The sequence below is a fragment of the Melanaphis sacchari genome, unplaced genomic scaffold, assembly GCF_002803265.2.
Source record: "Melanaphis sacchari strain LSU unplaced genomic scaffold, SCAv2.0 Contig111_pilon_pilon, whole genome shotgun sequence".
NCBI classification, from domain to species: Eukaryota; Metazoa; Arthropoda; class Insecta; order Hemiptera; family Aphididae; genus Melanaphis; species Melanaphis sacchari.
The window spans coordinates 563936-580812 of NW_020270431.1; the positions used below are offsets into that span (position 1 = coordinate 563936).

The 16877-nt window shown below is 26.0% G+C and overlaps 1 protein-coding gene across 1 annotated transcript; it reads left to right on the forward strand.

The window, feature by feature from the left end:
* The first annotated feature begins 4069 nt into the window (after positions 1 to 4069).
* LOC112603800 (putative serine protease F56F10.1) lies at positions 4070 to 4392 on the forward strand. Its single transcript, XM_025352548.1, has 2 exons — positions 4070 to 4190; positions 4253 to 4392. The coding sequence occupies exons 1-2, from the start codon at positions 4070 to 4072 to the stop codon at positions 4390 to 4392; spliced, it is 261 nt and encodes an 86-aa protein (XP_025208333.1).
* Positions 4393 to 16877: the final 12485 nt, after the last annotated feature.

Genomic DNA, 16877 nt, shown 5'->3' on the forward strand with positions numbered 1-16877 from the left:
GAAAATAACTCTAAAGACAAAAATGTATTATGTCTATAAATAGTTCAAAAAGAGACAATATATTTAATATATCTACAGCTTTTCGCTCACTAAAATACAAAAAAAATACAATTTGTTACAAAAACCACCTAACTTTAGCCATTAAAAATTAACTTCATTCGAAAACCAATAGATACATTATCATTCCGTTTAAAATCTAAAACAAAAATCAACTGTGAACCAACTGGTACTTGAACTATCAATGCATATAATTCCTGTACCAGCTATATACTATGCACAAAGTGGTCATTATAATCCTTAGGTTTGAAAATTAGATTCTAAAAATGTACATTTAAGCACATAAATCGTTATGATTGACAGTAAAATAATAATATTATATAATATTGTGTACATTTTCTAGATTGATAGATACGCAGTTGCAATCAAAAAAATATTATTAGTTTTTGGTACACAGCATTGTTTATCAAATACATATAATTGGCGAATTAGGTATTTTTCAGAGACATCTTGGAATAACTCAGCAGTAAAAAATGGGAGTTAGTATTAGATTTTTGTAATCAAATATATTTTTTAATCAATTATTAAAAATGTCGATGATTTTAAAAACTAATACAATTATCTATTACTTATAAGTTAGGTATGACCTAGCTCATAGACCAAGTTAGGTCTATGAGTTATCTACTTTTCATATTGCATAATTTAGAACTATAAATTTCATGTCCAACTATACCACAGATAAGATAAAATAATTAACTTACTAATAATATAATTATGTTTGTCTTTTAATAAATAACCGTTTAAAATGTATTTGTGAATTAATTTAGTTAAATTCGAACTTTTGAATTTTTGGTTTAAAAAATAAACTTATATAGTCTCTGAGATAAATTTAATTCCATTAATAACTAAAATATGTATAAACAACAATAAAATTATAAAATGAAAAATAATAAGAACTAATAGTATTATAATATATTACACACAATTTTTTTTTTACTATCTTTATTAAAACTTAAAATGACTTGGAGAGTTATACTATTTAAATAAATTCAATGAATTAAGTTACAAAAATTCACACAAATAAATTTACAAGTTAATAAAATATCTATACTTAGAAAATTAAACATAATGAAAAATTAGTTTTTCACATATTATTTACATAACCATAACTAAATGTACATAAGCCATGATTCAATAATTGTACTGTACGTACATCGTACATAACTAGTATATAAAAGTGATACAATATAACTTAATAAAATTAAAATATATATAGGTACCTACCTATTTATATACTTCAAACTAAAAAAGAAATAATGAAGATCTATATGTCTATACATAATATGTATTAAAATGTAGAATCATCCTATATAAAAATTAAAATATAATTGTGGACATCAGATAAATTAAACAAATGTAAGACTATCCAGTGTTTTTACCAATGTAGGATGGTTGGAAACCTGTGATTAAATTGGGAAAAAAATTACAAAGAAGTCACAAAAATATAAAAAAAAAAACTGTGGGTACCTGAATATTTTAATTTCTTATTGATTAAAATGTAACTAACAGGGGTATTAATATTTTTTTTAAAGAAGAGATATTTATCTCTTCAAAATTCAACTATTGGCGTCCTTATATTGTACATATTATACAGTTTTATCATTTTTTTATTATTCAAATATTATTTTCAAAGGAGATAATATGGATAATATGGCAATTTAAAAATTAAAATAAAATACAATAAAATATATTAATACGTATCTATTTTTATTAAAATAATATAAGTACCTATTTCATCTGCCAGTATGCTATAATAATAAATAAGAAAACTGTTTTATCATATTTCAGATCGTCAATGGTTATACCAAACATGTACAAAGTTTGGATTTTTTCAGACATCAAATCAGGATCATCATTTGTTTGGTAATAGTATATCATTGGAATTCTTTACTGATTTTTGCGTTGATGTTTTTGGAAAATCGTAAGTTAAAAAAAAAGTGTTTTAAAAAAACATATTTTTTTTATCAATATGGCGTATTAAATAAGTATTTTTAGAATGAAGTCCTTAATAAGTAAAATAGAAAATAACAAATACTTAGTGCGTATACTGCAACATAAATATATGACCCGATAAAGCAATAAGAACAGTCTCTTATTTTTTTGACATTTATGGTGGAAAGGGGGTTAAACTTGAGTGGGAACTCGGAAAGAATTATAAAAACTCAATCTCTTTCAGTTTTCTAAACAGTTGATAATTTTTTTTTCTTACAATACTTATATAGAATTATCTGATTATTATTTACATAAAAAATATATCATATCAGAAAAAAAATTATTAAATCAACAAAATAGTATTTATTTATTTTATTAGTTTAGGTATATATCCCAATAATAATATAATATGTTTTAGTATTTACATTATTGCATAAATATATATATATTAATATATTCAAAATCTAAACATACATTTAATAAACTTAATAATTAATATATACATCTTGAATTAAATAGAAGAAGAAAAGTGTCTACGTTGGCCAGCCTTATGCAGCGAGTTAGCGATTCATTATTTAGATAATTGTATAATATGGAGGAATAGTGAAAGGGGCAAAGTAAGGCACTCGGAAACTCTGAAGTTAACATTTTGAAAAAGAGAGAAACAATCAAGTAACATCACTAATAAAATTATGTTAGAAGTTAAAAGATTATGTCATAACTCATAAGCAAGATGACGATCAGTCAAAAAATTCGAGATTAAGTCATAAAAAACTAGGTTATATGATCATAAAGAGGGTAAAAAATATTTATTTTGTCCCTAGAAAACTTCGTTATTTATGTTGAATGCGTTCCATTTTCTGGAGAAACGTCATTGAGTGAGGATTTAATACAACAGAACCGTACTTAATGATGGACTTGATTAATTTGTACGGTATTGCACCTTCAAAGATTTAAAAAACTTAAACTCATCATTAATTATCTTTATAAAGCCTAATATCTTAATAGTATCTCAAATAATATGATCAACATTAACTTTAGATCATAATGAAGACACAACAATAAAGTTAAGATTACAATTATCATCATCAATATAATTGAGGATTATGCTAAATATTAACTATAGAGATTTACAAAGAGAACAAGTAAAGAACATAGATTTACATTAAGAAATAATGCGATATTTTGACCCCACTTAATAACCTGTCAAAGTTCTCCAGTAAATGTACTCAATCATAATAGGTAACAATTTTGAGAAAAATTTTATTATTATTAATAAAACATAAATACTTTCAGTACCAAAGAACACTTGAGACACTGTGTACTCGTATGCATAGCACGAATAAGGTTGACAATAAATATCATCCTCGTGCGACACCAAATTCAGTTGTAAAAATATAAGTCTTGAAGTGCTTGACCCACTTATGAGTATATTTAACAAATAGGTACAAGAATTTCATAATTCACAATCAAATATCTTGGAAAAATCTATTGAAATTACTTTCATTAGTTTCATTTAAGGCATTATAAATGTATTTACAAAACGTAATATTACACGGTGTATAAGAGCGCTCGGATTAGAAACCGTGATGTTTATTATTCAAAATTAAATTTATAGAGTGCCAAATATTATCATAGACTAAATAATAAAATTGTTAGATAATTAAGAAAGAATAAAATATTGGTCGTCGATAGTAATTTTTCACATTTAAATTAATACTAATTTTATTCGAATATTGAAAATCTCTATTAGATTAACTTAAATTAGTTAATTCATTTTGATTTGATTCAAATTTTTAAAGTTTTAAAAAAAAAAATTTATTTGGGCATCTTCAGTTAAAAATTACAGCGCCCATACCTAAATGTGCACATATGCAGATGATTGTTGGTATTTAAGGATTCTTAATACCCTCAAATTTCAAATAAGGACTTCCAGTTTTTTAGTAGTTTTAATTCAAAGTTAAAAAAAATGTACAATTAGATAATTTAATCATCACATCAAAAATATTTTATACTTGACATTGTATTTTTTAGATTCAATTTGAATACATTACGTAAGGCAGTAAATAAAACAAATATCATGTACGGTGGTTCCAAACCAAGAGTTAGTAGAATTGTTTTTGTAAGAGGGTCTATCGATCCATGGAATCCATTAGGTCTGTCATTTTTCCCAATAAATTCATCTACAGTTTTTATTGAAGGTAATCTTTTTATTTTTATTAAGTACCTAATACATAATATGGCAAAATTTTTGTTTTATTAGGAACATCTCACTGTGCCGACATAGATCCTTCATATTCATCGGACCCTTCAGAATTATCGGTAGCCCGTACAAAAATCGTAATGAATTTAAGAAAATATTTGAGTGAAGAGGATTTTTTAATTGAGCCAATAGTATTGTAATAGGTGAGTTAAATTTAAAATTTAAATAAAGAAAAATTAGCACTTGAGATGATAACCACCTATTAAGTCCTTCATTTCAAAATCAAACTAATTTTCAGTAAGAAGCTCATTAAATAATCTGTCTTTGAATACCTTTAATACATCTATATTCACATTTCAATAAACTTAATCCTAAATTAATTATCATTATTTCATAAATGATGTCTCCTTTGAATATGTTAATCAAGTGTTAATCTAGGTGTTATCCGTTAGCTGATTTATTATTAAGTGCACATATAAATAAAATATGTATATAGGAAAAGTCTTCGTGTTTTTTTTTTCTTATTATTAAACGTACATACTGTAATTTTAATGGTTCTTTATATATACTCATCTTACGTCTCTTAAACAAATAAAAAATTAGCTTATCTTCTTAAAAATGCAGGCTAAATACAAAGATATGATTATGAAAGTTTTCCAATAACTTTAAATTTATAAGCTTCCTATCCAAAACTCTCCGAACTATAACTTAAGTATTCTTTTACGTTTCCAACCATTTCTCGCATAATGATCTTACCATCTCGCCCGTCCATGATGTAGCTATAACTTTTTACAGACGATTTACTTAAATGTTCAAAACCATAAAAATCCTTTAACCAAAGATCTTTTGTCACTAAATATATCAGACAATCCCAGAAAAAGATTAAAAAGGTAGTGGTGTTAGGATATTTTAACATAGTTAATGATGTCCAAGTTGTATTGTTTTGTAATATTATAAATCTATATAAATAACTAACATAGTTGCTTCATTGATAGGCTTCTTATATTCATCGTTCAAGCTATACCTCGTTTATTACTTTTACTTAATGTTCAGTTAGTACCAGATTGTAGATTATATTATAAAAAAAAAAAATTGACAGTTATTTCATTAATTTTATTGCATTATCTAATATAGGTACATATTTATAATATTACGACACATTTATCTACGTAACCAAAACCTCCGTAACGTTACTAAAAATTAACTGGTAGTCAAATCTCTTATTGCTTCTGTATGCCTATAGTTTAATTAGAAATACAAATATACGCTTTCAAAACTGATTATTTTTATTTTTCAAACTTGTTTTAATAATAAAAACCCAGTCAAAATATATATGATCATTTACGCGTTCTTTAGACAAATTACTCATAATTGATTCTATAATTATTATTAATTTTACTCTGAAGCATCATAATCATTGATATTGATATATCGAGCAACATCACCCCTATTTTAATGTCAAAGCTACTTTTTAAATCAGTGCAACATGATTTTACTTTTAACGTATTACTTTTTTCTTAGGTGATAATAGTAAAAAGTGCACAATCGTGTACATTCTATCGGCCCTGCATGATGCCACCACAGTCAAGCATAAAAAAAAAATATTATGCTATTATAAAAATCTGTAATGTATAATAATCAATACTTACGAATCGGAAAGGATCATATAAAGACCGAATCGCGCACAATATTACATTAATTAACAAATCTAAGTGTACCTTGTAGTCAAATCATTCAAAACATATAAAATCGTTGCGTTTAAAAAAGAAACGTCTTATAATAACTTATATAAGACATAAAAACTTCATTTTCTATTAAGGGCTATTATAGTGCTTTTTCGTTTATGTGAAACTGTGCAATGGTTTTTAAATTCAAAGGTTTCTCTACTTTAATTTTATTTTCTATTATTTGAATAACGTAAATGATTAATAAAATACCTAGTTGTTGAAAATAAACACTAATCACTATATAAAAAATATAATAATATAGATATTAGATTTGGCCTACTATTGTGAATAAATATTTAAAATTTGTAATAGATAAAAATATAAAAATATGTTACTTAATAATAGTAGTTGTTTTTTTTATCAAGAAAATATTATAATCTTTAAACTTCATACAATAAGTAAACTATTTAGACAATATAATACAACGCATGAATATCGTGCAAGAAGGAGTCCATTGACACCACTTCAAAAAACAAAAACAAATGAAATTACTAAAGTTAAACATCAAAAATCTCATGTTTTCCTAATACGTTAATCGAGCACTTGTCGGTTATCGACGATGAAAACCATAAAAAAAAAATATCTATTTAAATAATTATTACATGAATACATCTAACCTTACATTATAGTCGGGTAGGTAAAATGGAGGTTCTTTTGTACATATGTTACTATGATAGACTCGTCAGTAACAGCTGCAGAAGCATTCATCAACGACTACAATTCTTCCCATTTGGAATGTCAAATTATAAATCACAATATGTGAGTATATAAATAAATTAACTTTGTGCGCTGAGAAAGCCGCCCGCTTGGGATTCTGTTTTTCAAATGCAACACGCGTAATTCATTATTGTAAGATTTTTAAAAAGTGACACCGGCACAAATGGTCCGCTTCATTCACAAAAATATCCAGACATGTAGTCGCGTATACATATATAGTTATAGAATACATAAATATATATGGTCGCACGATCTCTCCGCCTAGACGACATTAGTTTTAACGGATCTATTTTTACAAAAATTTTTAGTAGGTACGGTAAACGTAAAAACGTATATCTATACGGAGTTAATATAATATGATACATAGAGTAGCGCTGAACAGCTAGTTTTGGTGCTGTAGCTCGATGCGACGTCTTCAACTAAATAAAAATAAAAATTTTAAACTACTTAATTTACTCTGTCGAAAATTACTAGATGAGAATTAACTGTAATTCATCCATCATCGTCAAAATGTTCTAATCCTTTTATTTACACACATTTCGGGATTTGTTTACACTGCGAATTGTAAGAAATCTGAAATGTACGTGCATACTATTTTAAAAATTGTTGATTTTTTTTTTTTAATGTCTACGGTCTGACATGTAAATAAATAATACCTACGGCTGTCACAGACCACACTAAGGATTACTAATCCCGTGTTGAATCTTTCCTGTCACTTGTCACCTATGACCGTTGGTACGTTTTTATAAAACCATCAATTTTTTTAAAACGTTTTATTATTAAGAGCAGGGTTGTTGCACTGTTTATTTCTTCTATCTTCTTTAGGTAATCATAACTCGGTAAATTTTCATTTAACAAAATCAATCATGTGTTGCTTACTTTAATATTAAAATGAATTGATCTACTATTGAAATTATCAAATTATATGTAATGAATATACCTATGTAGAGTATTAAAATTTAATAATTAACATTACATTTTAAACATCGTAAAAAAGCCAATGTATGAACATACTCATATTATATAAATATGTATAAGTTTTTTAATAGGTCAATTCCTTTTAATATCGAAGTTAACTACACACAAAAGATTCTAAACGTAAATTTGCAAACTCGATATACTTAACATAGATCAAAAATACAAAAGAGGTAGTAAAAATACAAAAAATATTCTTAATGAAGACAATGCAATACAACACTTGTACGCTTATGTAATGTAATATTGTCAATACATATTAATGTAAGCACAGTCACAAAAAAAAAGAACAACTAATAATTATGAATCATGTGAACTGACATAAGTCTATTTTCAGCTATTGGTTTTTGAATAACATTAAAAAAACAAAACCGATTTGGTCAAAAACTAGTATTTACATAAAAATGTCCCTACATTTTTTTTCTAACTTTAATTACTTATAAAAAAAAATATCAAAGATTAATAGCTTCAATATTTTTTTAATTGTTAAATTGAGCAACTTTTTAGAAAATGTTGCACTACATTTTTAAGCATTTTTATCCAGCGATAAACTTTTTTATCTGCATGTATTGAAAAATAAATTTAAAAAAATGAAAATTTTAAATGTCTATAAATAACTAAAAAAGGGTTAAAGTATTTTTTAAATTAAACCATGTATAGAAAATAATAATTTGAACATTTTGTAAACATCTGTTTATCATCATTATTAAGGAAAGTACTGGAGACTGTTTACTTTTGACTTCCTCAAAATATTAATTAGATCTAAGTTGTTACTAGAAACCACCCCAAAATTAAGCCCCGGAGCATTTTTACTGAGTCAATAGATAATAACAGGCAGACAGAAAAAACACATTATTGTAAAATCAATACATTTATCACTTGACTCAGAATCTAAAATAAAATTTTTATAAAACTTTATATAGCTTTGTAATCTGTACCAATATAAAATATAAATATTTTATATTACTATGAAACTTGAACAAAAGTATAATTTACAGTGTTTATGCATTGAAATTACATTTAAATATCTCAGATCTTCGTAATAAATCATGTATTGTATTTATATATTATATAATATTATTAATTATAAAAAATTATATTATTATACTGTTTTTGTATTAATTTATACGTCATGAATGTATATCATGGAAATAGTGCATATGAACCCTCGAAAAACAACGATCGGAGTTAGTAATTGTATCTATTACTATAGTGTAGATTAGTGAGTAATAATGATATCAACGTTGCTCTTACGGAAGTTATAATTAGTAAGTTGTACGTCAGCCGTTGATTTATACATATTATAAAATTGTTAAGTCACCCCTCTAATAGCTAGTACACGTCGCACTAATAAACTCTTTTGTCTTTATAATTTGCGCATACAAGTTGTAGGAAACCGACCGGGACCATGCAACTCGTCCTGCCGTTAGCCCAAACAATACTATTTATAAACCCATCATGATCGTATAGTGTATACTTAACTCATCTATAACTGATATCCCGTCTCCAATCGCAGAATCGCAGAATCGCAACACATAGAACTTTAGAAAAATGAAACTAATTTAAAATAATGAATACGTGTTACATTTTAACAATTATTTAAAAAAAAATATAAGTACTCAATTTATGCGTAATTCTATAAAATAATGAGCTTTAAAACATAAACACACGATGTATGCACCATGCGTATTGATTACATCAAGGAGCCAGGAAATGATTAATCCTTGAATGGTCCATAGTCCGGCGGTGAGGTTGTGAATTTGTGATAGGCAACAATAATAATACGTAAACGACACTAAACTGCGCACTCCGGGTGTATTATAATTTAAAAAATAATAATTTATAGGTATTGGATTTATAATAATTATAATATAATCTTTATTTTACGGATCAAAATTTCAATTTTAAACAGGTAAGTATTATAATAATTGCATGATAATAAAATTTACTTTAGATATTATCATTATTACGTATATTATATAATATATCAGAAGTGGGCTGCTCGCTAACCTTTTTTTACTTGGCCCGTGCTACATTTTCAAATAACATCATACAACAACAAAAAGTTACAAAATTCACATCATAGACAAAAAAAAAAATGCTAGTTAAAATGCATATTTTGAATTACCCTTTTCTTTTGTTTTCAATGTTCTGGCCCCAGCTAGATTTTAATTTTCTAAAAATTAGCCCTCTAGTAATTTTGAGTTCACCATCCCTGATAATATGCATGATACGTTCACAGTCATATACAAATAAGGGTTTCAAAAATAGATAAGTAAGTATTATCAACGATGGAAATATACTATATTTATACCCCCTCTCCCCCCACACCAAAATAAAAAAAAATTAAAAAAATAAGTTTTAGAGCTCTCTAAAAGTGTTAAACATTTTGTTCGAAAAAATAATTTTTCTTTTTTTCTCTGGCCTGTTTACTGTGTGAACAAAAGCCGTTAGATATTATTTTAAAAATAAATGATGAAAAATACGTTAGATAATCGTAAACAACGGTCACGATTTAGGAGTTCATGACTAGGTACACATTGTATGTTCATACAATACAGATGTTGATATGAATATCGTGACACAGTGTAAAAAAATAAAAAACTTAAAGTTTATAAAGTTTTTTTTTTAATGTTATTTGTCGTGAAATAGTATTAACACATTTTTCGAGCGAAACCAAACGATTTTTTGTATCGTAGATTTCTGAATATTTTTAAACAAAAATTTCGCTCCTTCAAAAGTTGTACTTAATTTCCGACTATGGGCATTTCACCTATTCATCTGTCCCGGTCGATTTATGTGGAGATAAATATACATTAGAATGCGAGAAATAACAACACAATACACGGGATATGAACGCGCATTTACCTATAATCTATATAGTATATTTATACATGACGAGATACCTACACGTGATTTGCAAATATGTATTTAGCTGGTATACACTATATATATAGTGTACAATATATATAGCACATAAGTGAGTGGTATTCATTAATAAACCGTCGCGTACGTGTCTTATGGCTATTTATTTTCGTGTGCTTGTTCGAGACGAGACCTGCAGCAAAAGATGAACGACGCTGTAAAACAAAACAGAAAGACAACGAAAAAAAAATATAAATGACTGGTGGCAAAATAACAATCTTGACCAAAAATAAAATACAAAAATACATGACTATAATGTTATTTTGACTCTCAACACTCCCCTCGCCGACAAACAAAATTAAAAAAATAATAAAATACAGTGCTTTCACAGTCGCTACTTAGGTAAATAATATAGATATTGCAGCTCCGCGTGTGAGATTATATATGTATATCGGCGTAACTAGGAAAAATAAATGAAAACTGATCACCCATTCCCTTGATACTCAAACTAAGTCCTTAAAAAAAAAAACTTTGTCATATATGGTGAATATATTTAATAGTTAATAATTATATAAATTATTATCTATAAGTACATTCATATTTTAGATATAGGTACTTACCTATATCGTGGTCGTAGAATGGTGATAATTCATTTGTCATAAAAATAATCGTGGTGATGTACAATATAAAAAAAAAAATGATTGATTTTTTTTCCTGTATACGAGTATACGAGAAAAATAAAAACGCACTTAAACTCGATCATGTCACAAAATAAGTAGATTCATTTATCCAGCTATTCCTACAAAATGTAAAGAGAGAATAAAATTAATATTTAATAACTAATACGCATATGTTCAAATATTACTCGCTTCTAAATACAGATTACTAGCGTATACAATTATAAAATATTTATTAAATTGCGCTTAGTGTAGAATAAAAATAAATACTCATTTTATTGTCTACATTTGTCTTTTGAGAATTATTTTTTACAACTCGATAGTTCTAGTAATCGTTAAATCCTAGTTAAGCCCGTGCATTTATAGGAGATAAACCTGTAAAGAATTTTCTATACCATCCGTGTTTAGCCGTGTAGGCACTATAGGTATATACTATTTTTAAGTTAATTCCTTTCCTTGACAGTAGGCATGAATTTAGTCTTAGTAAACACGAACCCAAAGAAAACACAAAATTACCCCGTTAATCATTATTCATTAGTTTATTGCATCATTATATTACTCCCGTCTTACACATAAACCTAATTACGTCATAAACCTAATATCTACGCATAATCCGTCTACGTATTCTGTATAAACTATAGAGTATAGGTTATACAAATATAGACATATAGCATAGCTATAACATAGATTTCGCCGAAAGCCGCAAGATAGGTACCTAATTAATATCAAAAATTATTAATCACACTAAAGGTAGCTACCTCCCCTTACGTACTTATTACCTACATTTGATATACTTATATAAACTATAAAAAAAAGGTCTAAAATTCGAACACCTCGGTATGAATATTAATATTATTTTAATATTCTTTGCATCACACGTTTTTCAGATTTTTCTACTCTGTTGTTGCGTAACTCATAAAAATTTTACTTTAATTTTTAATATTATTTTAATATTCTTTGTGTCACACGTTTTTCAGGTTTTCCTATCTCGTTGTTGCACAACTTATACAATTTTACTTTAATTGTTATACCTTATAATATAATTCCATTTTAATTCATTACACATAATTATTATAAAGTAAAAAATATATATGTATAGAATAATGAGTTACGCTATGAGTGGGATCATAATATGTATTCCGCCGTGTACTTTAAGAAGTTATTTTTTGAGCAGTATAATATTTAGAATTTCGCTTTTTTTTGGTAAAAATTATAATAAACCATTTTATTTCTTATAAGTTATATGAATTACAACTTGGAATAGTATTAATATTAAATTAAAGTATTACAAATTTAAATTTCGCACAATAACATAAAAAGCTTATAATAAATAAAAAATAAATTCATTACTTGTGATAAAATTATAATGTCATCAAGATTCAAAATTTTTTCAAAATCACTTTCTACCTCACAATTTAACAAATCAATTGATTCCTCAATTACAAAATTTTCATTTTAAATTTTAGGAGTATAGTCTTAATCTATGTCTATCATCTGTATCATCAACTGAAGTAAAATTGTCGTCATCTGAAGGTATACCTACTAGCTACTTTCAAACAATGAATCACACGTTACTATCATTAATTTCCATGATGATTACTTAAGTAATAATTAAATAATATAGTATAATTAATAAGTAAGAACAATATAAATTATGTACTATAGGTACGAACGCTATAAACACTGACTAGTGACTACTAAACAACAAAAGTAACAACAAACGACTCTCGATACCTACTGCACGGTAGGTTATTTATTAGATGGTCACGAATCACAATTAACAATATAATACTGGTCACAAAACACAAATTAATTATTATTTATATCATAATGTTCACTAATATTTACGTAGAATGAAAAAAATCTAACAAATCGATCGACAAAATAACGAGTACCTAATTCAAAATAGAAATAACCATATAGCGCACTGATAACATGGACAAAAAAAAAAGTAGAGAAGAAATTTGTTATTGACTCGCATAAATTAGATACCCATAGACTGCTTATTTTGAAATCAAAGCTCTTTTATCTTCATTGGTCAAAGTCCATTTTTGTACCACTAGATACTGTGTTACTTACGTAGTTCCTCGAAGATCAACTTAGATGCTACGAATTTTTGAATATAATTATAGATAACTCACATCTGCAGTTTTTATCCTAACTTTGGTGAACGCTTTAATTTAATTTTAAAATTGATTTGCGTCATTCACTATCACATGGTAATAAATTTTATTACAACCCTTCTACATTTAACACAATTTTGAAAATTTAATGACTCGTCTGAAATGGAAGTAACAGCTTTTTATTATGTCGATCCTTGATTCTCAGATTTCAGTTCAACTGATCTGTTAAAGAGTGATGCATTTTTACAAGCTTTTGACATTTTTTTTTCAACGACACAAAAAAACGTATCTCTTACACGGTTTATTTTATACATAAATACATTGTACATATAGCATTTTAGGTTAAAGGCACTAATTTAAACAAAAAATTTAATAGTAAATAATTTTAAAATTTTTTCTTATAAAAATGGGAAAAAATTCAATTTTTTAATAAAAAAATATATGTAAAAATAATAAAATTAAAATAAACCATGGTTAATGGTAACATTGGTAACCAATTATTATTGTTACTTTAATTACAATTTTGACTTATATATTATACAAAATTAAGAATACAATTATTTTCACCTGTAAAAAACGTATAACGAATTGCTGGGAATCAGATAAAAAAACTCACAAACGATAAAATGTCAATATGCTATATCGTTTTAAATTCGAATGAGATCGATGGTTAGTATCAAAAATAATATTATCTATTGATTCCAACAACAAACCGTTACCTACTACAGCAAATATTTATTACAATTATGTATCATATTTTTCATATCAGTATTTAATTATATAGTTTTTGAGATAGTGATGGAGGGACTGATGAGTTTTGTTGATAGCGATGTAAATAAAATATAAACGTTAATAGAATGATATATTATACAATATAACACAAAACTATAAAATACTGCCTGTTTTTTAAGGTCGTAATAATGCGTATAAACAAATTGCCTTTTTTACTCGCATAACAAAAGCGTTATGTATTTGGAACAAGTATAGCAAGTCCAGATTTAACGTCCATCTATACAGTGGCTCTACTTCACCAGCACGATGTCACCGCACGGCGCCCGACGACCGACTAACGAATTATCTTTTCGACCGTCGTCAATACTATTGTCACAATATAAAAAATAAAAACTTACAACTATACATGCAAAATCTATAAGGAATTTAATTTTAAAGCAAAAACAAATACATTCCAATATTTCCATTCCATGAAAACATTCCATTTTTAATCATACCCTTGAAAGTCACAGACAGTCCAAAAGTCTAACACAATGAGGAAGAAAAATGGATTAATAAAATACTACACAGTGCTCAAATGCATTACAGGGTATTAAAAAAAGATCACCTAACTTAACCTAACCAAACATGTTATGTTTAAAAATCACTGGTCCAAGTGCATTATGCAAAATTACTCATACACAAGCCACCCAATTTGTATACACTTACATTATTCTACAAAGTTTTCAATGATCTTGAAATACCAATCTGATATAATTATTAAGAACTATCGTTGTTAATAATAAGTATTCACCATGTCGACATATTCTCACAGTTGAAAGAACGATATCAAGTATACTAATGTTCACCCATCGATTAAAAGAACGTTTTATTTTCTTCCACTGCAAACGTTACATACGAGTGAAAATTCGCCAAAACGTTCATGGCTCACTGCAACGACTAGTGTTGGAACATAACTATATGCAGTCACACTGTGCCGTCGTACCTACACAAAAGCCAACACCAATATGACGAATATTTATCCAAATTAAAGTATACACTCGGTAAATTTTTTATATTTTTTTTTCAGCAAATAATTGTTTTTATTTGAGCAAAAACGAAACAAAAATTTGTAATTCTATATAATATTGATTATTTATTATTATATAGGTACTTTTATAGAAAGAACATAGTCTTTTCACTTTTGTTATAAGCGTCGACTAAAACATAGTCAATTACAGTATAATGTGTATTATATTATAGTCTAAGTATTACAATATATTATATTAATCGTAAAATTGTATTATCACAGCGATAACAAGTTAATTGTATTATATAGATTCAACGTAATTATATCATTACATCACAATCGTGGTTCATACACCATTTAAAAATAAACATGCATACAATAATATAATATTATTCAAATGTGTATTCATCGCGAGCCTACATAGTTGTACATTATTTTCACAACAACGATAAAAATTACTATCATCATACTTTTTAAAAAAATCACCTAATTCGTAATACGAACAACATTAAACATAGGTACCCCACATTTTCATCCGTTCTAATAATAATAGTAGGTACCTAGTCGCACAGTACGATTTACTCAAAAATCTTGTATTGTACAATATATGAGAATGTGTGTATTTAATCACTGAACTTTAGCACTGTACTTTTCTCTGTAAATTAATATTTTTGAAACTATTTTGTTTCTATAATATTTAAATGTATTAAAAAATATTTAGGTATGTATCGTTATTTATTTTTAAGTTATTACTTTTTAGAATGACAATATACAATATATTTAGATTTGCATTCCAAAGATGAATGTTTCTATGAAAATTTTGAAATATAAAAATTAAATTTTAAATCAGTGGTTAAAAAAAATGTTAAGACTCAAGGGTGTTTAAAATTTAGGTGAGTAGAATGAGTACTAAAAACCCTTGAAATGCTGATCCATATGTCCATAAAAACATTAATGTCATAAACTATTGGTTCAAATTGGATTTCCATAATATATATCGAAATTTCTCAGATAAATTTTCTTCTACGGACTACAAAATTATTAATATTTATTTATTTGAAAAAAGTAAAAACTTGAAAAATAATAATATTAAATACAACAAAAAGTAATTTTTCTTCAAAAAAAAATAAAAAAAAATAAAAAAAATAAAATGTAATAATCAAATTACTATAGTATGATAAAAGAATCAATTGTGGAATTATAATGTATATTAAGACTATATTAAGTAACTTAAAATAATACAGTTACAATTTTTATTTCAAAAACTAGATCACCACAATAAAATATAGCAACTGTATTATTACTGAAAGTAAATTATTGTGCTTGATAAAAAACAATATTATAGATAGTCTATAATCTTGATAGAAAGTAATGCACAGTGATACACATATTCCACAAATGAATTATTTTAACACATGTACACAAATTATTATAATTAAGTTAATACGGTAATATTATATTTTGATGTTGTTGTCATAATTGTCATTACTACAATTTAAGGCATTTTCTATTGTTTAAAATGTAATTTACTATGTACATATTATTATTACTTAGTTTTACAATAGTCTGATTTTACAGCAAGACTTAAAAATAGGCTACATAACAATTAGGAGAATATTAATATAATATTTTTTTTTTTGCTTTCATAATTTTCTAATGACTAAATTTTGATTTAATTTTATAACTGCTATTGACACTAAGTCAATACATGTGTATGTATGATAGTTTATTTTATAGAATTAATATAAATGAATCAATTTTATTTAAAATGCATTTAAAAAAAAAGAAAAATATATTATGCAATTAACAAAAAAACTAATCGTTCTAATATAGAATATAAATAGACAAACAAATTTCAAA